Source organism: Magnolia sinica, chromosome 16 (assembly GCF_029962835.1).
Source record: "Magnolia sinica isolate HGM2019 chromosome 16, MsV1, whole genome shotgun sequence".
NCBI lineage: Eukaryota > Viridiplantae > Streptophyta > Magnoliopsida > Magnoliales > Magnoliaceae > Magnolia > Magnolia sinica.
The window spans coordinates 48,947,950-48,973,126 of NC_080588.1; the positions used below are offsets into that span (position 1 = coordinate 48,947,950).

A 25,177-nucleotide genomic window follows, 5' to 3' on the forward strand; every position below is an offset into this window, starting at 1 on the left:
AGCCAAATTGTCAAAAGGGCTGAAATAATCCTTTTGAGAGCTTTCATTTGTCTATCCACGATACACGGTAAGACTCATGGTATAAACAGTTCAGATCATTGGGAGACGACCCACATTCAAAGGCTCAAGTCCCAAATATCGTATTGCAATACACTGCACATCTAAGGGTGTGTTTGGACAAAAGACTAAAGAATGAAATTCTCAATATTAAAATCTTGGGAACTTTTCAGGAAAACTCCAGAGTGCGAGTTTTACCAAATAATGCCTCAGCCAATGAAAAACACTTCTTTTCGATGGATGAATTTACCAAATTGCACTTGTTCGATTTCTCAAATAAAAGTGATTAAGTCAAGAATTTTGCGGTCCATATGTGTATGACATCCAACCCGTCCAACAGATAAATCCCATCACAAAGCTCAGAAGAACAAAAAATCTGGAGGTTCTAAGCATAAGATGGACCACACCACAAAAAAACAATATATACCACCCAAAAACATCCAAATTCACATGTAGATCATCTGTTGATTCAATCGGACAGATTTTAGGTTTGAATGATAGTCATTGTGGGTGTGTATTTAGATGTCATACGCATACCACATGGACCCCACAATTCAGAACTTTATCACTTTTTCAAAATAAATAAATGGGAGTAATTCAGTAATTTCAGCCCTCCAGAAGCGCTACCCGGGAAATTCAGCTCCCAGAGGCATGATTTGGTCAAATCCGAATTCCCAGTGAATTTTGGAGTAATCCCTAAAATCTGCATTGTCTTTAGTAACCATCCAAAAGTAAAGGTGGAATGTTGCAAGATTTAGCATTGATTCCCACCTAATCTAGTGACATTGCAACTTCAAGCTCAGAGCTGAAAAGTTTTTAAGATTGTGGCCGAAAACTAAAAGTCATAAAAATTATGAGGGTAGAATCTGGGAGTATTCCACCACCCAAACCACAATCTAACACAGCTGAACAAGTTAAACGAAAAGCATACCAGTGCAGTAGTCAGGATATAGCTGCACAAAATTTGAAGCAAGGCCGCAACGAATTCAGATGCAGAAGGAAGCGCCTGTTTCAAAATTCTATCAAGTATAAACAGCTAGGAAGCAATAAAAGGAGCAGAGCACAAATCTATTCAAAAAGATATCATCATAGGCCACCACGCATATGTGCACCCAGTTCCCCAAACTGTTCATCAGCTTCTGCAGTATCCATTGATAGCCGAACAGCATCCAGCTTTTGCTTGAGGACTTCTATCGCATTGATCACTAGCTGAGAAGCTTTGATGGCACCTGTGGACTCCACAGTGAAAATAAAGCTGTCTTCCCTGGCATAGATCTCCACGAGTCCTGGCTTTCCCATTGCTTCTGCTTTCTTGATCACTTCATCGTCATAAGTGTAAGCCTCGGGGTCAACTACGACCACCTGTAAACAATTTCCACTGTAAATCCATGTTCTACAGTTGAATGATGCAATGAAAGGTTAGATTGGACAAGCAACATGGCAATTGTCTGAAGCGTGTTTTTGTCTAAAAATCTTGATGAGACTATCAATAACCAAGCTGATTCAAGTCTGCATAAAGCTGGCATACATCAATAATGCTATGACATTTTTTTAATATCCACATACACAAGTCTTGTTAAGGTAACCAATACCTTAGAACCCAAAAGAACCCAACCACCATTGACCATGATGCATGGCAGCCGAGCCACAACACAAATTAGTAGATTGGCATGGTTTTCCAAAAGGTGCATCCGAGAATGTGTACCATTTCCAACTATTGTTATGTGACCAATGTGATAGTTTGTAATAGTTAATATGGAATCCAACTCCAAAGTTCCTCAGCGTGAAAATTTCCTTTTGCATCTTTGTACCTTCAGCCTGAGAAATCATACAGAAGCTGGCGGAAAAATCTGTTTCCTTGGAAACACCAAAGCATGTGGTCGTTTGAGTCATGGTTATGAATGATGGTATTGGCCACCATATTGGCCCCGCAGAAAAATGATATGATACAGCATTGCATATCGGAATCAGGCCCATATCGGTCAACAAAAAAATTTGAAGCAAAAAATTAGCAAATAATATCAGAAAAATTGATTAAAAATGTGATATTCACGAATCTATCATTATATTTTTTTTTTGGTATTTTGACCATGTATTCAATGGTGTATTGGACCATTCTTTGGTAAGAATGTTGTCCTAGCGAGTTGACCTACTGTAAGTTTTATATATATATATATATATATATATATATATAAGTTATTGAGATATGTCATAAATTGATATCACATATTGCTAATAGTATAATATGTCTAAGAAGTATCACTACTCAGTACTCACTGGTCTATTCACTCAGTACGCAGTCAACACCAAAACAACAAAATTAACGCCCTCCGAGTATATTTGAAAAAATAAAAAACAACACTTTATTTTTTTTCAGATTTGATGTAGATCTGATATAAAAAATAAAATTATCCCCTCTCCAGATCTATGATCAAATTTTAAAAAATTAAAAAATTAAAAAATTCTAAATTTTACAGATTTTTGACATATTTAAAAATAAAAAACTTTTTTTTTAGATCTGATCGGAAATGGGTCGCCTCTACAGATCTATGATCAGATTCTAAAAAAAACATAAGCGATTTTCAAAAAATATACAAAAATCAGGCGTAAATGCTTTTAAAAAAACCCCAAAATGCCCAAATAGATCTTCAAATCTAGAAGCTTTTAGTAGATCTGGGGCTATAATAAACATTAATATGGATTACAACAAGGATCGACAGCAAAAAATGGAATTTTTTTTTGCCTCTTTTCCAATTTTTTCAAAACCGGCCCCAAATGGTTTCGATCCTTCAAATCGGGTGAAATCTGAAGTTTTGATCCTCCAAGATGATGTTAATGGCGCCAAAAATCTCTTTAGGTTGATGTATTTTAGGGATTTGAAAGGTTGGAGGAGAAATGAGGGTGAGAGATACAAAAGGGGGAAAGAAATGGGCGTTTTTGCCCTTTTATACCCGTATTAGTTAGACCGATACGCAAGGTATTCAAAATCGGTTACATAACGGCCGTTACGTAACGGTAATGGTCATAACCGCTACGCGTTATGGGGTACGGCCATAACAGCCTTGTAACGGTCCAGTAACAGTTTTTTTTTTTTTTAAATAAAAAACGGCCGTAACAACCAATACAGGGACCGTAATGGCCCATATCATAACGGTAACGGTGGTGGCCGTTACGGCCACCGTTACCGTTTTAGAACACCTTGCTGATACGGGTAACGAATATCTGTGCCAATACAGCCTATATATCGGCAAATATGGGCCAATACAGGTCAACCGATTCCGAAACAGGACCGTATCACGTATCGTATCGAGCCGATACAAATACGATACACTCATATCGGCCTATACAATACCGATATTAAGAACCATGGTTTGAGTCATGTTCAAAAATTGTATGTGTATGTTTTCATAGTCAAGAGTGACAAATATCAGCAATATTTTGACTATATAAGCATAATGTTTCAATTTACCCAAATATCAAAATAATGTGATTTTAGTTTTCCTAATAAAAGTGACTTGCAAGTATTCTTAGATCTCTTATTTTATCACTTATTAGTTTCCCTTATTTTATTTATTTTGATAATTTAATTTTCCATGAGATGTTCCTAAATACATCCTGGGAAATTTCCCAAAACTAGAAAATCTCCTAAGAAATCTCCTAAATACACCATCTTTTTAAAATATGACTAGAATTAATTCAAAACCAAAAAGAGGAATTACAACATAAGCTAAGGGCATGATGAGGAATCATCTCATCAAATACAAAGAAGACCCATCTCCCAAACTTTCAGAATTTTATTCCTGCTACAGCCCTTGAAGACTGGAGGACACGATGTAACACGGTCTTCAAGGGTTATTTAGTATGGACTTAAAGACCCTGCATTTGACTGAAGGGATGAAACCCTAGCTTTAAGTGAGAGGGCATTTCAGTCTTTTGACCGAATTTTATCTAATATATACAAATAAGGATTACAAGCCTCAGGCAAGTCTTCTCCTATTCCTCTCTTAATTGGTACCCAGCTGGTGTGTATCATTACTGACACAGCATGAGCCTGGGATGGAGTCTTACCACGGGCATTCGGTGAATGGCCTGTCTGAGAGAGAGAGAGAGAGAGAGAGAGGAAAAGACAAGAACAAAATTAAAATTAAAATTAAAATTAAAAAAAAGATGTCCAAAAAAAAAGCCAAGCAAAAAAGTGGATGAGATGGAAAGAAAGTGGAGTATAGAAGTGGCTCATCACCTCAAAGGAGGAGGAAGATTCAGCTCATTGGGTGTGAGAGTGCTTTGAAGGGCAGCGCTTCCAATACAAGGAATGTCACTAGAATTCAACAATTAATCTAATTGAAGGTATAAACATAATTAAAATAAGTATGCTAATCAGTCCAAGAGCGCTCTTTTTCTTTTATTTTACTTTGTTCAAAACGATCTTCATTTTGGGAGGCCCTACATGTATGCCGGCGAACATATGACACATATATTGCACCGGTTTTGAGGAGAGCAAGTTGGTCTTTTGACCAAAATTTATGTATATATATCCACAATGACTACACACCTAATGCAAGTTTTCTCTTATTCTTCTCTTGAAAAATCCTTTTAAAAAAATAATAATAAAATAAAATCAACTTAAGTGAAAAAGAGGAGAGATGATGAAAGGAAAGGAAGACTAAAGTGGTTCTTCGCCCTCAAAGAAGGAAAGATAAATTCAGCTCATTGGGCGTGTGAGAACTCATTGGAGGCTAGAGCTTCAAGTGTGAGGATTGACGCTATATGTCAATTATCAATCTGATTGAAGGTATAAATATACTTAAAAGCAGTTTTCAATCAGTCAAAGGAAACCTTTCTTTTCTTTTACTTTGTTCACAACAATCTTCATCCTAGGAGGCCCCACATGGATGGTAGCCAACATATGATACATATGCATCACCTATTTTGAGGTACTTGAGTATCACGGGTCTCCATGACGGGGGGGGGGGGGTGTGTGTGGAATCTACCACTTCTCCCCTCCCTTTGCAATATTAGGAGCACATCCATATTCTAGACCATTGTCTCAAGGTTATATTATTTGATAGAAACAAACTTAAACTGCCGTCTTTTGAAAGCAGTAGCTAGATTACGATTGGCATAAACAAGGACTTTACGCATTTTAAATTTGGGGACTGTTACATGCGAATTTTTGCCTGGGTTTTCTCTTCATAGGACAATTGGTGTATTACTGTATTCAGTTCCTCTTGTTGGAAGTCTCTACCTAAGTCTTCTCCTCCAGCTCACGTGCCACATGGGAAAATGCAAATATGTATTTCATTTGAAAACTTGAAATACTTATTAATAGATTTTTTAGGGGTTCTCACAACCTTGGCATAAGTTACCAATCAGCACTAAACCCTTCCCTATCTTAAATTCAGCAATGCAATAACAAAAGGCAATTGTTCGATCTACACATTCATGCAGGCACACATGAAGCTGACCCCAACTAATTGGGTTAAGAATTAGATGCTGATGATGATGATGTACGCTCGTATGCATGCATGCAACAATTTTTTGAGAGGTAACAACAATTTATTAAAAAACTCGTGAAACACGAGAAAAGAATACAGCCCAAAGAAACTCAAAACACAACTAAAAAAGGGCAGGCAGCGTCTATACATATCCCGCCCAATCCGAAAGGAGGCCCTCTTGATGCTTGTTTATTAAAGTAATTTCTTTGAGAAAGCAACAGTTATTTGTAATATGAAAAGAAATCGAAAAGAAACATGATCCCCGTTCTAGCCACCTTGAAGCAGTTCGTTGCATCTTACGCTACATCAAATCATCTACTGGATGTAGCCTCTTATTTAGCTGTCATGATAAACTTGATATTGAAGGATACTCTGATGCAAGCTACTGTACTTTTTTCGGCGATAATTTAGTCACCTAGAAGACTAAGAAGTAGACAGTTGTGGCACAGTCCAGTGTTGAGGCTGAGCATCATACTATGACAAATACGATAATGATATGATGTGGTTGAAAAGCTCTCTTTGAATTGGGATTTCCTTAAAGACTCTTGTGTGTATGTATTATGACAATCAAGCTACTATTCACATAGCATCTAATCTAGCTTTTCATGAGCGCACAAAATCTATTGAATCTGACTGTCACTTTTTTCATGAGAAGGTTGCTATGGGTGTTGTTTTCATTCCATTTGTTCCACCCTCAAAGTGGTTGGCGGATATATTCATAAAGATTCTTATAGTGGAAGACGGACAACTTGTGTGGCAAACTAACATCATTGATATCTACGCCTCAGCTTAAGGAGTGTGGGTCAATGTGCATGTGGGCCAACGACAGGGCCCACAAGTACATAAACCCAAGTCTTATATGTTATAGGCCTTTATCCTTAATTTTTATGTTACGAGCCTTTGTCCTTAACTCTTCAGTCTTTTATCTTTACTTCATGCTTTCCTTATTTGCCCCTTAGCCTTTATTTAGTTTTTTTTCCCCCTTCATTAGCATTTAGTCATCCTGGCTGTTTGGTGGGCATTGTGGGTTGAGAGGAATAGACGCTACTTCCGAAATATCTCTTGTTCGGTGGAGGCGGCGATTGCTAATGCTAGGGCTTTTATATCCGAATGGGCCTTTTTTTTTTGTAGTTTTGTGTTTTGTTGCTGTTTAGGTTTCTTAGTGTCTCTTAGGGGCTTTTCCCATTTTGTATTATTTCCCCCACTAGTTTTTGTTGGCAAGTTTTTTTAATAAATTTCATTACACTTAAAAAATAATAATAATAATAAAGAGGGTTGGACATCCCAATTCCATTGTTCTCTTTTCTCAAATTCTCTCCTTCTTAACAGTAACAATCACACACTTGTTACTACTTATATCGGCTCACTATTTCTTAGTTCTTAATATCTTGAACTAATATTAATCATTAATGGGGTTTCTTTTACTCTTTTTTATCAATCTCCTCATTCACATACAACAATAGATTTTGGCTTTTTCCACCTACCGAAAGTGCTTCTCTTCTATTGACTCCATTTAAGAAGCTTCGGTTTCAACGCAAAACTTGATGGTTTTCCCCATTTTCCAGATTTCCACCAAAATCATCCTCCTAGCTTCAACTCGTCAAATCTCCCTTGAATCCTGGGCTTTGATCTTAAAAATAGGCATATTTGTAGTTTAAAATAATAATAATAATAATAATAAATAATAAAAATTTTAAAAAATAAAATTAAATTAAATTAAAAAAAAAAACCGTAGTCTATCCTTCATCCTAGCTCAAATTAAGAAAACAAAAGTGAAAATGAAAGGGGATAAAAAGTACAAAGGGAGAGCACAGCATTTTTATGTGCCTTGGCAGCTCAGCGCACATTACATGCGTATCGACCAACATGGTCTGCTATGAACTGATATGCCTGTGAACGTGCACAAGAATCAAGATAGCAATACACCCCAGCATCATGTATCATGGCATGCCGATACAGACAGATCGCCCGATATAGTCCAAAGGCTCTTTCTCTAGCAAGAGTATCAACTACACCATCTCCCATCCTAGAGTTGAAGAGAACAACATACTTCTATAATTTATTCAACCTAGTCACCAAAACATGTGAAGGAGAAGGGATGTTTCTAATCTAACCTATAATAAAACAAGTCTCTCCTAATCTGCCTCCCGGCCCCACTTGACAATGTTAGTGTCAACTTCAACAATTTTAAGGTCAGATAAAGAAGCCAAAAGGAGGCAAAGCTCTTCACAACAAGCTCTAACTTCAACTTCATTTGAGTAATTAATCCCCACCAGATGACTAGAAGTCATCTTAACCATATCTATCATCTCTAAGAAGTCTTCCCATGGGGCCCAGGTTCATAAATTAGATACCATTGCATGCAAGCTTCCAATGGTTTGGCTGCATCTATGTTCACCTAGAGGCATCGACTTGGCAAGCATTCTGACTTCTACATTTTTTTTCTGATTTCTACATTTCTTGTAGGCATACAACTGATGTTTCCTCCTATATACTTTGCAATCTGCTGATTTCAATTTCTAGAAATACTTGTTATCTCTTCCAAAAGAAAGACAGAAGATCAGACACCTTGAGAAATAATTTGCTAGAGAAATCCTACAACGCTACACATGGATGAAACATCAAACCACCAGTAACTTCACAGGAATGTTCACTTTTGACATTCTTAATATTTTTAAACAAGGACAGGAAATTGTATATTAGGGTTGAATATTCATGTTACACCCACTTTTTCCTGTTCCAATAATGATAAACTCTAAAATTGTTAAGCATCAATGTTATGCTGATGTCATATCTGTGGCAAATGGAGATGCAGGCAACTCTTGGGTAGCGTGAGTCACCACATGCCCTTCTGTGACAGTAAAACACAAAAGGCACCTCAATGCCAACCTTTAAAAAAAAAAAAAATTAATGCAAAGATTGAAAAGCAAATATTTTCCCCTCAAATTTTCATTTAGATAACTCACCGACTGTAATCAACTTGCTGGTTGAAAGCAACCTATGTAATAGACTAGTAGCTCTTGATCATAATCAACCTATATGATAGTACATTACATTGCGCCTATGGGAGTTCTATACTCTAATTGCCAGTCCCCAGCCCGGATAAAGGAGGTTTGCATCAGGTTTGTAGCTGGCGCCAAACTTATGCCATAACTTCCAACATGGATCCAAACAGAAAAGGATTCATGCAGCCGACCCCAATTAGTTGGGAATGGGATAAGGCTTAGATGATGAGATTGATGATGATGAAAATGTCATTTGGATCAATCAAAATCAGTGTTTTGAATAGCACCCATAGCGTAGCGTAGCTACAACGCTATGTAGCTTTAGCAAATAGTGTAAATCCCTTGCAACGTATGCCACACAGGTCGTAACGTATGTGTAGTGTATGTAGCGTACGCGTAGCGTCATAGCATGCGTAGCATGCGCGTAGCATATCTAGCATCACGGTGTCCCAAATCGGTTACGTATCAGCCGTAACGGCCGATACCTAACGGCAACGGCGGTTACCGTTACACGATACGAGGCTGAATCAGGGAGGCCTAAAAAAATGGAACCTAAATGGCCATTACGGGGGCCGTAACGGCCATTACAAGGCATAACGGCCGTTGTGGGCCCGTAACAATAACCCTTAAAGAGAATAGGGAGGAAAAAAAAAAAAAACCTGATTCTTCTTTCACTTCCTGTTCTTCTTCTTGCTGCAACTCCCCGCGGCGCTGCTGCAACTCCTCCTAGTTCTTCTTCTTCTTCTTTCCCCTCTGGTGTGCTCCCTCTCCACCCTCTCTTGTTCCCTCTCGTTTTCTCCTTATCTCTTTTTCTCTTTCTTTCCCTCTCATTTTATTTTTCTTTTTCCCTCTCATTTCTCTCTCCCTCTCTCAGTCTCGAAAAAAATGAACGGGTGGTGTGGCTGTAAAACAGCCACGCACCTTATTTTGTTAAGTCATCTACAGCGCATGCCGCTTAGTGCACTTTCACTGTTTTAGTGCATGTGGCCCACCTTGATTTATGTGTTGTATTATATATCCATGCTTTCCTAATCATTTCAAGGCATGGTCCCTAAAATGAAGCAGATCCATATCTCAAGTGGACCGCACTGTAGGATTGAATGCCCACTGTGCACTTGCATTGTTTTAGTGCATGCGGCCCACCTTGATTTATGTGTTGTATTACATATCCATGCCACCCACCTGTTTTTCTTGATCATTTCAAGGCATGGTCCCAAAAATGAAGCAGATCCAGATCTCAAGTGGACCGCACAGTAGGATTGAATGCCCACTGTTAAAAACTTATTATGGTCCACTGTAATGTTTATTTACCATCAAAACACCTGATAAGGTTGCATGGACCCGGATCAAGAAAAACACAAGTCGCAGCTTAAAAATAAAAAAATAAAATAATAATAATAATAATAGAAGTTTTAATTGTGGGAATTCAATCCCTAATGTGTGGTCCACCGAAGATTTGGATTTGCCTCATTTTTTGGACCATGCCCTAAAATGAGTTGGCAAAAAGGATGGACAGCATGGATATACAACAAATGCATCAAGGTGGGTCCTATGTTCAGGGCATCATTCACTAGTGGTCCACCTAAGGTTTAAATCTGCCTGATTTTTTGGATCATGCTTTAAAATGAGCTAGCAAAATAGATTGACGGCACAGATATACAAATACATCAAGGTGGACCCCAATTTCAAGGCCTCACCCACTAGTGGTCCACCTTAGATCTGGATCTACCTCATTTGTGGACCATGCCTTAAAATGATTTGATAAAACGGATGGATGTCATTGGTATACAATACATACATCATGGTGGGCCCTATGTACATGGCCGTAAAAATTGTCCATGACGCATACATTAACTAAAAATTAATAAATTAAATTATGGTACTATTGTTGCCAAGTCACAATTCCAAAATTAAATTGTTTAAATGATTTTCACCGTTAATTTGCAAACACTTGTTTTTCTGAAATAGGATCATTTGATAGTTTTCATTCTTCACTATTCAATAAATATCCACCAATCCAATAGTGATATAAGTGCCAATAGATTGCATGAATTTAATGTTGATTTGGGGCATCGAATGGTCCACCAAATCAGCTCTAAATCGATAACACTATTTACTTGAATATAATTTCAAATTTTTTCTTAAGATTTATTGGGAAATATTATATTAATTTGTTAGATATATGAATTACATAATTGGACATAAAGTCCCTAGATTGTATGTTGAAATAAAATGTACACAAGTCACAGGGTATGTAATACACCAATACCTACAAATATGAGAAATTTTGGTATTAGATTCATTCTAATTAATTCATATTGATATTATATAGTTAGATAATTAAATATAAAAGATCTCTAGGTTGTCAGGTTCATAAATTCATCAGGCAGTCCGATACAACTTCTCACCAAAGAGTGGACCGTTACATCACCATAAACATGTTCCAAATTATAAATGAATGCATATTTGGAATATTTAGAATATTCCAGATTTAATGGATATTTTTCCATAATTTTTTGACCAAAAAAAATAAAAATTTGCACCGTTATACACCCCGTATCGACCGTTTCGGCCCCGTATCGGCCGATACGAGGCATATCCGTATTGGTAACGGTGGGTACAGTTACGCTCACCGATACCGCAACGAAACACCTTGTGTAGCGTACACTATGGCTTTTTTTTAATAAGTGGCCATTATATTTTGTATTTTTTGACAAAGGTAATTATATTTTGTATTTTGTACTTAGTACTCTCAACCTGTGGGATTTTAATTTCTTTTCGTACTTGTGACCTGTGGTTTCAATTAGACATTATTAATTATAGTTTGCTTAAGAAGTTGTAGATGTGATAATAATTTGATTTGGTTTATGTATGTGGCTTCAAGTAGACATTAATAATAAATGATGATTAAAAAATTATTTGAACATGCTTATACTTGGAAAAAAAGAATCATCTTTTAGGCATTATATATATATATATATATATATATATATATATATATATATATATATATATATATATATATATATATATATAGTTTTTTCTTACTATTTATCATATTCTTCCTATTTTTAAATTAAAAAATAGAAGTATTGTGTAGCTTATGCTACTTGCACTACACACTATAGAGGGTTGAACGTTATGCAACACGCTACCGCTATTTAAAACACTGACCAAACACTTGAAAGAAACTAAGAATCTCTCAACATCAAATAATAGAACAAATTGTTGTTTTAAATAGCAAATAGCGTGTAGTGTAGTATTCACTCCTTTGAAGCATGAGGCATACGCTACATAGCGTGTAGCATAAGCATAAGCTACACGCTACTTTCTAGATCTTTAATTATGGCTGCGATTTGTTGCACCAGATACCATGAAATTTCATGACATGTTGCACAAATTACTGATTAATAATGAAATTTTATGATATTTGGTGCAACCAAACACAGCCTAAAATAATAGGAAAAATAGGGCGAAGATTTACAAATATAAAGAAAGGGCAAAAGAACTGATTTAACATAGTTAACTTGTATCACTTTGCTAAAATCATTGAAAAAAATTAACTCATTTTTACTGAAAATAGAAAAATGTCAGAAATCATTTAAAACATTAATTGATTTTAATATTTTGTTGAAAAATAACTTTTAGTGTAAGCTAAGTAGCGTATAGCGTAGGTTATGTCGTGTGTAGCATATGCAAATTAGCGTGTAGCATGGGCTAACTTAAGCTATTTTCATGAGCTGCATAGCATGTAGTATAGCATGCACCCCTTGGAAGCATGAGGCATAAGCTACACGCTACTTTCTAAATCTTTAATTATGGCTGCAATTTGTTGAAAAATGTCAGAAATCATTGAAAACATTACTGGATTTTAATATTTTGTTGAAAAATAACTTTTAGCGTAAGCTAAGTAGCATGTGGCATAGGTTATGTAATGTGTAGCATATGCAAATTAGCATGTAGCAAGGGCTACACGCAACTTAAGCTATTTTCATGAGCTAAATAGTGTTAAGGCTAAGCTACACTACGTACCATAAGCTATATGTGCTACATAGCGTAAGCTATATGCTACACTGGAACAAATCTACCCTATCTACATTTTCTAACATCAAGACAACTACAGTTAGTGTGATACTGTTAAGAAGAAGAAGAGATGACATGTGCAAAAGCAAATCCTCATTGGTAAGAAATCCACTCTAACAATATTGAAAAGAACCGACCATTCAAAATATATATATTGAAAAGACACAATATATTAACATGGCTTCAGTGAATGGTACACCACGGTTCAACCAATGAGCATTTTTGGAAAATGTTGAGACCTAAATATTTATGGGTAAAAAATCATTCCAATCTCCAAATTCCAATAATATATGATAGTTTCCAAGTTCTAGCGATATGTGAGAAAATAACTTTTGTCATCTCAATGAAAAAATGGCAAAGCTGACCAACCTGTTGAGTATTTGGATCAATGTCAAAAACTTTCGTAGGACTGCTTTCAATCCAGTTTCTTTTCTCCTCAAGTGTCAACTTTTCCATCAAATCCTCATTTATATGAATCTCTGGTTCATACATAAAAGTAACTGTAGCACCAGGTGACCATTTTGCATGGTCTTTGCCAATTCCTTTCCTCGCTATCGCCCTTAACCTCAATTCTTGCCCACGACGTAGCTTTACAATTATAATGCCCCTAATGATAACATGAACAATCATACATTCCAGAATAAAATATAAAACAAATAGAAAGCATTGACAAAGGCAATACATAAAAACCCCAGTAGCATGATACGCAGCTATGGTTACAAAAGCTAGCTAAACAAAGATTTATGGAACTGCAAACACATAAAATAACGAAGGCCAAAAGACAAGGAAGAAATAAAACGAAAATAAACAAAGAACAAGTTAAATAAGATACGAACTCAATGGTTAGAGGATACTTAAATGTGGATGAGTGCCATGTAGTCCTAGGAACATGGTGTGCTGTAAAGGCCGCTACGTAAAGGTAACGGTGGCAACCGTTACACGTTAGGGGGTCATAATGGCCGTAACAGCCGTTGTGGAAAAAAATGATCCATAATTGCTGTTAACGGCACGTTAAGTCCCCTATAAAGGCCATAATAGCCTCGTAATTGTCTATTATGAGACAAACACAGGTTTTTCATGCTTTTTAATCAACACTACCGGGCAGATACAAGTTTTTTTGAGGGTTTTTCATAAAAATAAAAAATAAAAAAGAGAGACCATAACGGCCGTTATGGGGCCATAACAGCCGTTATGCCCCGTGTCGTAAAGGTAACGGTGGTGGCCATTACGGCCACCATTACAGTTATGGAACACCTTGCCTAGGAACTATTTCAAAGAAAAGATCTTGCATCTTACATATATGAAAGGGAATACAATAAGATAGCAATAAACAAATTCCACAGTCCACAATGGCTTTTGAAGTCAAAAATTAAAATTACATAGCACCAAAAGAAAACAGTTCTGTCTCACGCATAAGATAATTGATGGGACCAAAAGTAGATAGAGACAAGAGTGCCAAACATCAGTCACAAGAAGTTCCATGTGTTTAGGAATTAGGACAAGCATGTGGCAGCAAACTTCGCTTTTTACACATCTGACAAAACAACGTAAGGATGCTCTGATGGCCTCTGCAACACTAAGATGATAATACCAACAAGCTAAACCTTCTCCCATGAAATTTTGACATACCAACATCTCGAAATATGATTGAACTTAGTCACCAATGTCTACAGCACAATCTACACTTCTACGCCCAGATGGAGAGCCTTTGAGGGTTGTTGCATCTATCCAGACACAAATAAATGGTACGCGTGGTCATTTCAGCCCCAAAATCAGGGCTATCAAAACAAACCCCATCGATTATTATATAACAACTACCATCAACCTCTTACAGAAACTTCACTACTTGCATGGAATATTCGAGTCATCACCTCAATGCTTCTTTCGTTTCTGTTTTTTTCCTGTTTTGGTGACTCATCTTTCCTTTCTGTTCTTCTCATTATCAGATTCATAAAGTGAGTACTTCATTGACTTTGTGTTATTTCATTGCTTTCATATGGGCAACTTGTGTCTTTCATTGTCGCAAGAGAACATGACTATTGAAGATAGCCTTTCATTGCCGCAAGAGAACATGATTGCTGAGGAATCACAAAAGTACTATGGCTTGACAATTCAATGTGAGTTATTTGAGACAGCATTGCAACGAGTTCCTTGATACTGCAACAAATTAAAACTAAAGGGGGAGGTGATTGCATGAAGTTGAATAGAGTTCAGAATGTGATACAAATTCAGGAGTATCATAGGAAGGTGGTTGTCAAGCGCAACAATGGGGGAGATGATTGCATGAAGATAAATAGAGTTGCCCGGCTGCTTCTAGTAGCAAACCACCTCTAGCAACAGTACCATGTTTCAAGGAGAAACCAGGTGCGCCTATTATCACCAATGGCAAAAACCAAAGGGCACACATGTTAAATCTACGTCCTAGGTCACACGAGAAAAGAGAAAAACATTGAAAAGAGACCTCAACACTTACGCATTTTAGTGCCAAGGTATAGGACACATCTCAGCTGTATCTCCTTCAAAGTTCCTTAATTATCGTGACGAGACTATCGAAGAAGAGAAGGCAAAGGATGAAGACGAAGACTGTGCAAATGGCAATAAAAGCCGGAGGATGATGATGCATACCATACATATGACTAAAAGATCACACCAAAGGGATTGAATGAAGAACCTCTAGTGTTTGTGGTTCAATGAGTTGAGGAGATCCGAATGATGAAACAAAAGAAAATTGGCTTTACACAGTTTCCCATGTATATGTGTCATGTGAAGGAAATACTACCAAGGATATCATCACTAATGGCAGAGGCATCAATAACGTGTCACAATGGATGGTAGATCAACTGAAGAACCTATAGTGTTTGTGGTTCAATGAGTAGAGGAGATCCTAACGAAGAAACAAAAGAAAATTGGCTTTACACAGTTTCCCATGGATATGTGTCATGTGAAGGAAATACTATCAAGGATACCATCACTAATGGCAGAAGCATCAATATCGTGTCACAATGGATGGTAAACCAACTGAAGCTTTGAACAAAAAGGTACCAACAACTTTAACAGATCACTTGGTTCAGTGGGGAATCCATGTCAATCAACCAGCAATGTCTAGTGACTTGCTCATTAGGGCCACAGTACATGGAATCAATTTGGGATGAAGTTGCTCCAATGTTGGTTCGTCATGTGTTGTAGGGGCGTCCGTGGTTGTTAGACCATTGTATGCAATATTGTGGATTCACCAACACCTACATGTTTACATATGAGAGGAGAGAGACCATCTTCAAGACAATGAGAGAGGATCCACCATGGAAAGATGAAAGGACACGTGAGAGCGAAAGAGAAGACGCCATAACTATCCAAAAATGAAAGGAGGTGACCATGCAAGCCGTGCAACCCATGCATAATCCAAGGGCATTTTCACACCGGGCTCGAGTGGGATCGCCTGTGGGATGCAGGGGCACACTCGGGGTGGGCGAGGCCCACGGGGGAGGTCTCGTGTTCGAGACTCGTCACCAGGGGGAGATTAATGCGCATTTCACACCGAGCTCGAGTGAGATAGCCTGTGGAATGCGGGGACACACTCGAGGTGGGCGACCCATATGAGGCGGTAACCATGTGATTTGGAGCCCACGAGGGGGGTTCGGCCGAGGTCCTAACCCATGAGATGTGGGGCCTGGGCTATGAGATAAAGGGATTAATTCGCCATACTCTAACAGTTCGAGCTTTTAGAGCAAGTGGTTAATTGTCCTGCAACAATGCAGCAAGTATTAAAGAAAAGCAACAAGAATGCAAGAGGAAGATGATGCTCAATTCAGTTAAAGCGACACTCAGGCAACTTGGAGGCCTTCAACATCAGTCTTTCAATGCAGTTGAAGATATTTTATAGCAAAGTTCGAGAGACTAATGCCAATTTCAAACTCATGGATGAGCTTTTCATCAAGTCTCTTCACACTCAATGCGGAGGGGTTTGTTGGTGGTATTTTGGTAGCCTAGGATACCAAGGCTTGGGTCAAAGAGGACACTTGGATTAGAGCCGGATGGACGTTTAGAGGAGACTTCACTATCACTCGGTTCTCCTTCGAGAAGTCGAACAGCAGCCATCTTTGATCTTTCTAAAAGCATAAAACTCTTCTCCGACTGGGTTGGCATAAACGAACTTGTGGACCTTCCTCTCCTGGATGTGAAATATATGTAGTCAAATGGTCAAGCTCCCCTATCCTCCCTCACCTCGACAAACTCATGGTCTCCCTTGACTGGCTGAAATCCTTTCCAACAGTCTCACAACGAGGCTTACCCCGCCCTCCTCCAATCATTACTCAATTTTGTTGGACTTTGTCAAGGAGAGAAAGGGTCCTAAGCCATTCAGATTTGAGCAATCGTGGCTGGAAATGGATGATTTTTCCTACATGGTCAATAGCTGGTGGTCCTCCTTCGTTTCAGGTCTCCCGAGGTTTGTCCTTAGCAAAAAGCTCAAGTTGTTAAAAAATAAACTGGTGTTCTGGAGAAAGAAGATGTTCGGGAGTATCAACATCAACATCAATGAAATCCTTTCGGCTATCCAATCTTTGGATGCTAAGGAAGAAGGCAACTTTCTCTATAGAAAAAGTCTCGAGATTCGTTCTATGCTCAAGGAGGTAGCAATCACATGCTCTTTAATTCAAGGATGGAGCTAAGGTCAAGCAAGAAGAGATAAAGTGGAGGCAGCAATCACGTGCTCTATAGCTCAAGGAGGGAGACAAGAACACCCACTTCTTCCACTACATTGCCAATGCAGGGACCCAATGCAATAGGATTAGTGTCTCCATAAATGGTAATAGAGTGGAGTGCAAGCGTTAGGTCTATGAACATGTTGTTTCCTTCTATACTAGCTTATTATCCTATGAAAGTTAGACTCAACCAAGGCTAGGGCTGAAAGTTGGGAAAAGTCGGGCAGGTCGGGTCGGGTTGGTGCTCAACCCTAGCCCACCCCAAGGTTACTATACCTGAACCCTAACCCAACCCAACCTTGGGTTGGGAATTCTCATCCCAAGCCCAACCCAAGCGAGCTGGTCGGGTTAGTTGGGTTGGTCAGGTGGATACATGCTAATATTTCCATTATTACATTAGTCTATTATATTTCAATATACATGGTATTTTTTGTATCTATAATTTTATTAATTATATACGTAGTTATTTATCATAAATAAAATTTTTTTAAAAAAATTCATTTTTTTCTAAACAAACAAGCTAAAATACAGGACAACTACTCCTTTTAAAAGTCGTGTTGCATAGCACACAATTTGTTTAGGAGAGAGAAATCCGGCATATCTTGTTAGCTTGAGTCATCGGAAATGATGTGGACCAATGAGACCCGACAGCACTGAAATTTCCTATGCCTTCAACATAGATGATCCATACTCAATTATAATTTATAAATAACTTATATATTGTTCGAGTTCGGGTTGGGTCGGGCAACCCAAGACCTCAACCTGAGCCCGACCCAAGTTTTATCAGGTTGGTGTTTGTATAACCCAAGCCCGAGATCGGACTCGATACATCCTGCTCGAGCCCAACCCAATGTCGAGTCAGTCACGGGTCGGTTGGGTTGAACCCACACAACTTTCAGTCCCAACCAAGGCTAGATAACTCTCTCTATGGAGGAAGCCAAAGCCCCTGAACCCCCTTTCTCTAAGGAGGAAATCAAAGCTACTACATTTTCCCTTACAAAGACAAAGCCCTTTGGGACTACCTAGACTACATGTTGCGTTATGTTAGCTTTGGGTCGAAATGGCATAAATGGATTTGGGTCTACAACCCTTCTACAAAATTCTATGCTTTAGATAATAGTTCCCCCCAAAGGTTTCTTTCAATCTTCCAAAGGTGGCAAGGTGACCCCCCGCTTTCCCCTTTCCTTTTTGTTATTTTTGTTGAAGGCTTTAGCAGAATGTTAGATAAAGGAGTGTTTGCTACCCTCATTAGTGGGTTCAAGGTGGTGAATTTTAGTCCCTCTGTTACCCACATTCAATCTTTTGATGATATTGTCCTTTTTCATAATACTAAAGAGGCAAATTCTGGTCTGTAAGCGTATCCTAGATCTGGCCATGATGAACTCAACCATTCTTGGTAAATGGACCTGGCGGTTCGGTTCGAAGGTTGGCCATTGCTAGCAAATACGAGCTTTCCAAATCCTCCTCTTTACAGAGCCGTTTGGAGTGTGGAAGGCCATTGCCAAAAGTAGGACCCAGATGTAAGAAGGCTTCTCCTTCTCTCTTGGTAAGGTCCCATGTGTTTTTATATGGATTGTTGCCCCCACCTCCCCCCCCCCCTAGCCGCCTCAGATAGGTCTGTAGCCAATTGCTTCTCTGACGCTAGGTCCGAAATCTGGTTTGTTGAACATATAAGAGAAATCTATCGAATTCAAAGTTGGATGACTTTCTTGGGCTTCTAGAGCTTTTTAGTGGCGTTTGCCCCTCCCCGAGAGTCGAAGACTCATTGTTGTGGTCCCTTACAGCTTGAGCAGGTTTTCGATTAGCTAATGGTTCACACTACTCTATGGATCCCCCTTCGGGGGTCAGTGCCATTTTCCTTCCTTCACTTGGTCCTATGGAGACTTGGTCCTATGGAGGTTGAAAGTTGTCATGTTCGTCTAGCTTCTTGTTAGGGGGAGAATCCTCATCGTTGGAAACCTGCAGAAAAGAGGGATGTTTATTCCCAATGTTTGTCTGCTCTGTATGGAAAATGAAGAATTGATAAACCACCTATTCGTCCATTGCCCCTTTGCCTGCAGGGTGTGGTCCTACATTCTAGCTCTTTTCCACATCTCGTGTTATGCCTTTCACCAATGAGGATATTCTCTTTGCTTGGCACGAAAGAAGAGCTGGGAAGGACCACAAAGCTATCTCGTGTCTGGCCATCCTAGCTACGCTTTGGGCCATTTGGAAAGAGAGGAACAATGGCTACTTCCAGAACTTCTATTTGCCTTCATCAAAAGGGAGGTTGCGAAGTAGTCGTCATGCCTCCCGATCTCTGACCCATGTATTTTATCTTCCTTCTTTGGGTTGTAGCATGCTTGGCCTATTTTCTTTTGCCTTTGGCTTGTATTTTTGTTTTTGTCTTCTCTTTGGGTTGTAGCAAGCCTTGCTTATTCTCTTTTTGCCTTTGACATTCTTCTAATAATTTTTTTTAAATGATACTTCTAATAAATTTTGTTAATCTTCAAAAAAAAAAACATCTTTTCGTACTATCTCCACCCATGTTTAGTTACAATCAATGCCCAAAACTTCAACTAGACCATTAGGTCATCAAATATTTTCTCACTGCCTCCACCCACATCCTGTTTGGCCTTCCCCTTGCCCTTTTAAACCTTTTGTACCAACTCACTCCTAACCAAGTCTACATTGCACATGACTAAACCATCTAAGTTTCTTCATTGTACATGACTAAACCAACTAAGTCTACTTTCCCCCATCTTATTACCTATTGGTGCTACTCCTAAATTCCCTCGAATGCAATCATTTCTAACTTTATCCTTATCTTGCCACTCATCCATCTCAACATCCTCATTTCAACTACATTCACCCTATGAACATGTTATTCCCTAACTGCCCAACATTGTCCCATAAAGCATGGTTGTTCTTATAGTCATTGTATAAAATTTCTCTTTCAGTTTGAGTGGTACACGACAATCACATAAATCTCCAAAGGCACATCCATTTCTTCCACCCCACTTGAGTTCTATGGGCAGCATCCTTCTCAATCTCTCCACTCATGAATTTTTGACCCAAGATATTTAAAGTGGTCATTTTGGGAAACTTCTTGGTCAGCAATCTTAATTAATTCCTCGCTAAAATTGCACTCCATATACTCTGTTTTAGACTAACTAATTTTTAATCCTTTAGAATCTAAAGCACCCCTCCATAAATCTAGCCTTATGTTTATACTCTCCCTCATCTTGTCAACCAAAACTATGTCATCTGCACACAACATACACCATGGGAATTCTTCTTACAGATGCCTCATTAACGGATCATAACCAATGCAAAAAAGGTATGGGCTCAATGCTAACCCTGGTGTAAGCCTACAGTAATTAGGAACTCACTTGTTTCACCACTTATGGTCCTCACGCTTGTTATTGCTCCCTCGTACATATCCTTAACCATGTCAATACATCCTCTTGAAATTCTTTTCTTTCCCAATACCCACCAGATTAACTCTCTAAAGACCCTATTGTAAGCTTTCTCTAAGTCAATAAAGACCATGTGGAGATCCTTCCTTCCATCCCTATATTTCTCCATCAATTATCTCAGTAGGAATCAGTGGTCGACTTCATGTGGGCATGGCATGGGGGTGAAGTTAGCAAGGCTAGTAAAGCTATGTGGAGATTAACCATCTTGATCATTTTATAGGCTATTTGGGGTGCTTGGAATGGGTGTTGCTTCCGAAATGAGAAAACCAGCATTAAAGAGGTTATTAGGAAAGTAGAGTTTTTGGTTTCTAGTTGGGTTGTCTATGTTAATGCAATTCTTGCCTCTAGTCGATTTGTTTAGGCTAGCTGGTTTTGGTTGTATTCTTTTCTCTCTTTTGCAAGCTTTCTAATAAAGTTTTTGTTATCTCTAAAAAAAAGTTAAACAATGACTTCAATGGTAGACCTTCCTAACATGAAACCAAATTGATTTTCTAATACATTCATCTCATGCCTTAATCTTTGCACATTCGCTCTTTCTCAAAGTTTCATCTTATGGCTCATAAGTTTAATCCCACGATAGTCAGTGCAACTATGTATGTCTCCTTTATTCTTATAAATAGGTATCGCGGTACCTCTTTTATTAACATTAGGTACCACGGTACCGTTTCTCCATTCAACTAGCATTTTCTTCCATCTTACAATCTTGTTGAACAACTTTATCAAACAAAATAACCAATATCTCTCATACACTTCTAAGCCTCTATTAGTATACCATCTGGTCCAAAGGGCCTTTCCTATTTCCATCTTTCTCACATCTTCTTTCATTTTTTATTATTATTATTTTTTAAACACGGGGTGTCCCTGCCACATTTTTTAGGCAAGACTATTCCCTACAGATGCACGCAATCACCCGCAACCACATGCATCGGGTAATGTCGGGAAGGGGAGTCAAACCCATGTCTGTAGGGAGCAAACCCACGATGTTGGCCACTCGCCCAAACCCCACATCTTCTTTCATTTTCGATATCCTAATACTACAAAAATTCTATCAACTTCGACATCATTTGAGTTTATGGTTCCTTTTATACCTATACTCTCAAAGTGATTGCCATCTAAAAAGATTTGAAAGTAGCCTCCCCACCTTTCACTAATATCACTATCCTTGACTAGTACCCTCTAATCAAAGCTCTCAAATCTCAATGCATGTAACATGATCTAGATTCCTACTTTTCACATGTCTTTCTCACTCTCTTATCCTCGATCTATTGTAAAGATATCAAACATTAAGTTTAGTCTCACTCACTATTTTCTTAGCAATATATTTGGCATTTCTATATTGTTCAAGATTTTCATCGTTTCGGGTCCCTTGCCAAACTTTGAAATATAAATTTATATAGTCAATCCCCATTTCAAACACATGCCTAATGTGGGCCCTATCTAACCATGGTCATGTTAAAACCAGTTCCTAAACATTGGATTGCATGCTACAGATAATATGCCTATGGTGAACATGCAGAATATACCCAAAAGATAAACCATAAGTCAACCATCATACAACTGTCTATACAGCTTGTACAGCAAGAGCATAACTACTTTTTAATTGTTAAATTGCTTTTTATTAGTTCAGGAAAATTCAGATCCCCAAGCAGTAAGAGACTTGTACTTAGGTCTTCAAGCACAGCTATAAATCATACACGTGTAATGCTATGATTTTTACTGAAAAAAATAATATAAAAAAAAATCTGAGATATTCTTATACTTCTTTCCAATAGCAGTTACAGGGGGAAGAGATGCTCCTCTGGTCACAGACATTGTCTCTGTGTGTGTGTGTGTGTGTGTGTGTGTTTGTGTTTTGGTGTCTACGTTCCTTATTTCCTGCATGTAAATTTCTTTCTTCGATTGTGATTTCATTGGGGCTACAAACTAGCTTGCATTATCACCCCATTGAGGCCCACATGCAGGGACGGTCCAATTATCAGAACCGTCCATGCTATGGATACTTCCTTGCACTGGCCCTTCCATACGCTAGCCATGTAATGAATGGATGACTCTGGCCATCACTATGGTTAAATGGTTTTTGGGAACATGGAAAAGAACTTCTCCAATGGCTCACATTCCATTCCAAAAACCATAGGTCAGGATTATCACCGAAGCACAATTATGGAATCGTAGCTTATTTTTGGCAAGACAAGAATACTAACAATTCGAATACAAATGGGGCGACACATAGTAGGGGTGGCAACGGGCCAGGCTAGAGCTGGGCCAAGGCTGGCCGTGGTCCAGCCCTAGCCCTCGCCATAGAGGATTGGGCTGGGCTAGGACCGGAACAAGGCCAGGCTGGCCCTGTAATTTAGAGATTAAAACATGCTACATGTACAATTGGTGAGTGTGTGTTTATGAATCATCATGCTCTTCCCAAGTATTGAGGTTTTTCTCTGCCATGCCTATATCAAACAAGATTATTCATCAACCAAGCATATGCCCAACCCAATTCACCACCACATCGCATGAACTTAAACAAATGCATCAACATACAGTTCACCATCTAAACTGGGGTCCACACTTTTGACAATTTATAAGGTGCCTACATATCATCCACTATACCACAATATTGAAGTTCTTCATATTACCATATATACATATATATATATAGAGAGAGAGAGAGGGAGACACACACACACACACACACACTAGAGCAAGCACACTATAGCCTACATTAGTAGTAACTATGTACTATATAGTATAACATTAGAGCAAAGGGCTGGAACTGGCCGGGTTACTGGCCCTGGCCAAGCCCTGGCCCTTCAGGTTGAGCAGACCAGCCACCCCTACAGAGAGAGCTGTCCATGTGCCAGGCCTGGACCTAGCAAATGCAAAATATCGAATAGGCCTGCCCCAAACGGTTCAAAATCTGTGTCAAAGGCCTAGCCATGGATGCTGCCCCATCCAGGGTCAAAACATAGGCAAAACAAGCTCATTTTCGACAGTATCTTTTCGCAGCAGCACGATAAAAGGAAGAAGATAATAACAAGAGAAAGGAAAGGTGGGGGACCTCTGCTCGGAGGGATCGAATCCGTTGGCAGGATCTGCAGGCCGTGGCAGAGCGTCAACAGGGTAGACAGTGGGATCGAGACTGCGGAGATCGGCACTGGTGACATCAAGGGTCTGTTCGGTGGTGCACATGGCATTAAGGTGAAATTCAACGGAGCAGTACTGGCAAGCACCATCGCCATCACAGGTATCACAGTCGCGCGAGAAGCGCATGGACATGGCACGGTCGCTGGCGAGGGGGATTAGACCGAGTCGGTGGGCGATGAATTCGTCATTTAGGACGGACGAGTTCACCTCGATCTCTACCAGGTCGATGGCGATGGTGGGGACTTCGGCAAGCATGACTCGCCGCAGGGCGTTTGCCATGCTCGCGTCCGTCTCACGCAGCTCGAACTTCAGGTAGTCGTCTTTCATTTCCCTTATCTTCACCTTTGGGAATCGCTGGTATGACGCGCCCTCCATTTCTCCGACTCTCTCTCTTCGTCCCTCGCTCGCCCTCGAGGGTTTTGGCTTGGGCTCGATTTTTCCCTCCCTAGACCATATAAACCCTAAATGGGGGGGACGATAAAAATAAAATACATAAATAAGCTTGCAAAAGGGGTAGTTACATGATACTCAGGTAGCTTAAATGCGCAGACACGCAGAAATTGGGAAGCGGATTGGATGGTGTACCACACACCACGATCTGGCTAGTGTTTTGACGTCACCAAATTTTTGTGGGTCCCATCATGATGTATGTGTTATATCCCAACCGTCCTTCCATTTGGAGAGATCATCTTAAGGCTTGATCCAAAAAATACTACAGATCCAAAGATCAAGTTGACCACACTATAAAAATCAGTGGGGGATTGAATGTCTACCATTGAAACCCTTTCGGGAGTCACGGAAGTTTTGGATGAATATGGTATTTGTTTTTCCTCTTCATCCAGGTCTGTATGACCTTATGAACAGATTAGATGGAAAATAAACGTTATGATGGCCCCTACGAATATTTTAATGGTGAGGATCATTGTCCCATTGCTATTTGTGCTGTGGTAAGTTTTTGATATGAATCGGTTTTTTTTAGTAGTGCTCTAAAATGATCTTGCAAAATGTATGAACGGTGTGGATATAATGAATACATCATTTTAGGGCCATGCAACTTTGATCTACTTTGAACCGTCGGTACCCACACCTGGCACATCAGTCAACCCGTTTCCCGGCAACCGTACACATCAGAAATATGACCGTTGGATACTTTTATCCTTAATCGTCCAATAAATCTCCAACAATATAATAGTCAGATAATGGAATTTCTTCTCAATTTCAAAGGTGTGACCCATGAAATC

At 39.0% G+C, this 25,177-nt stretch overlaps 1 protein-coding gene across 1 annotated transcript; it reads right to left on the reverse strand.

Annotated features, from left to right (window-relative positions):
- Positions 1-859: 859 nt before the first annotated feature.
- LOC131228541 (DNA-directed RNA polymerases II, IV and V subunit 3-like) lies at positions 860-24,411 on the reverse strand. Its single transcript, XM_058224266.1, has 3 exons — positions 23,851-24,411; positions 13,010-13,247; positions 860-1,419 (listed from the first exon to the last, which is right to left on the reverse strand). The coding sequence occupies exons 1-3, from the start codon at positions 24,309-24,311 to the stop codon at positions 1,144-1,146; spliced, it is 975 nt and encodes a 324-aa protein (XP_058080249.1). The 5' UTR covers positions 24,312-24,411; the 3' UTR covers positions 860-1,143.
- Positions 24,412-25,177: the final 766 nt, after the last annotated feature.

Excerpts from the sequence above, each read along its gene's own strand:
- LOC131228541 (XM_058224266.1), bottom strand. The coding sequence starts at position 24,311 with ATGGAGGGCGCGTCATACCAGCGATTCCCAAAGGTGAAGATAAGGGAA. Across the intron at positions 13,248-23,850 it reads TTCGATCCCTCCGAGCAGAG|GGGCATTATAATTGTAAAGC; the intron begins GTCCCCCACCTT and ends TGTTATCATTAG. Across the intron at positions 1,420-13,009 it reads TTGATCCAAATACTCAACAG|GTGGTCGTAGTTGACCCCGA; the intron begins GTTGGTCAGCTT and ends AATTGTTTACAG.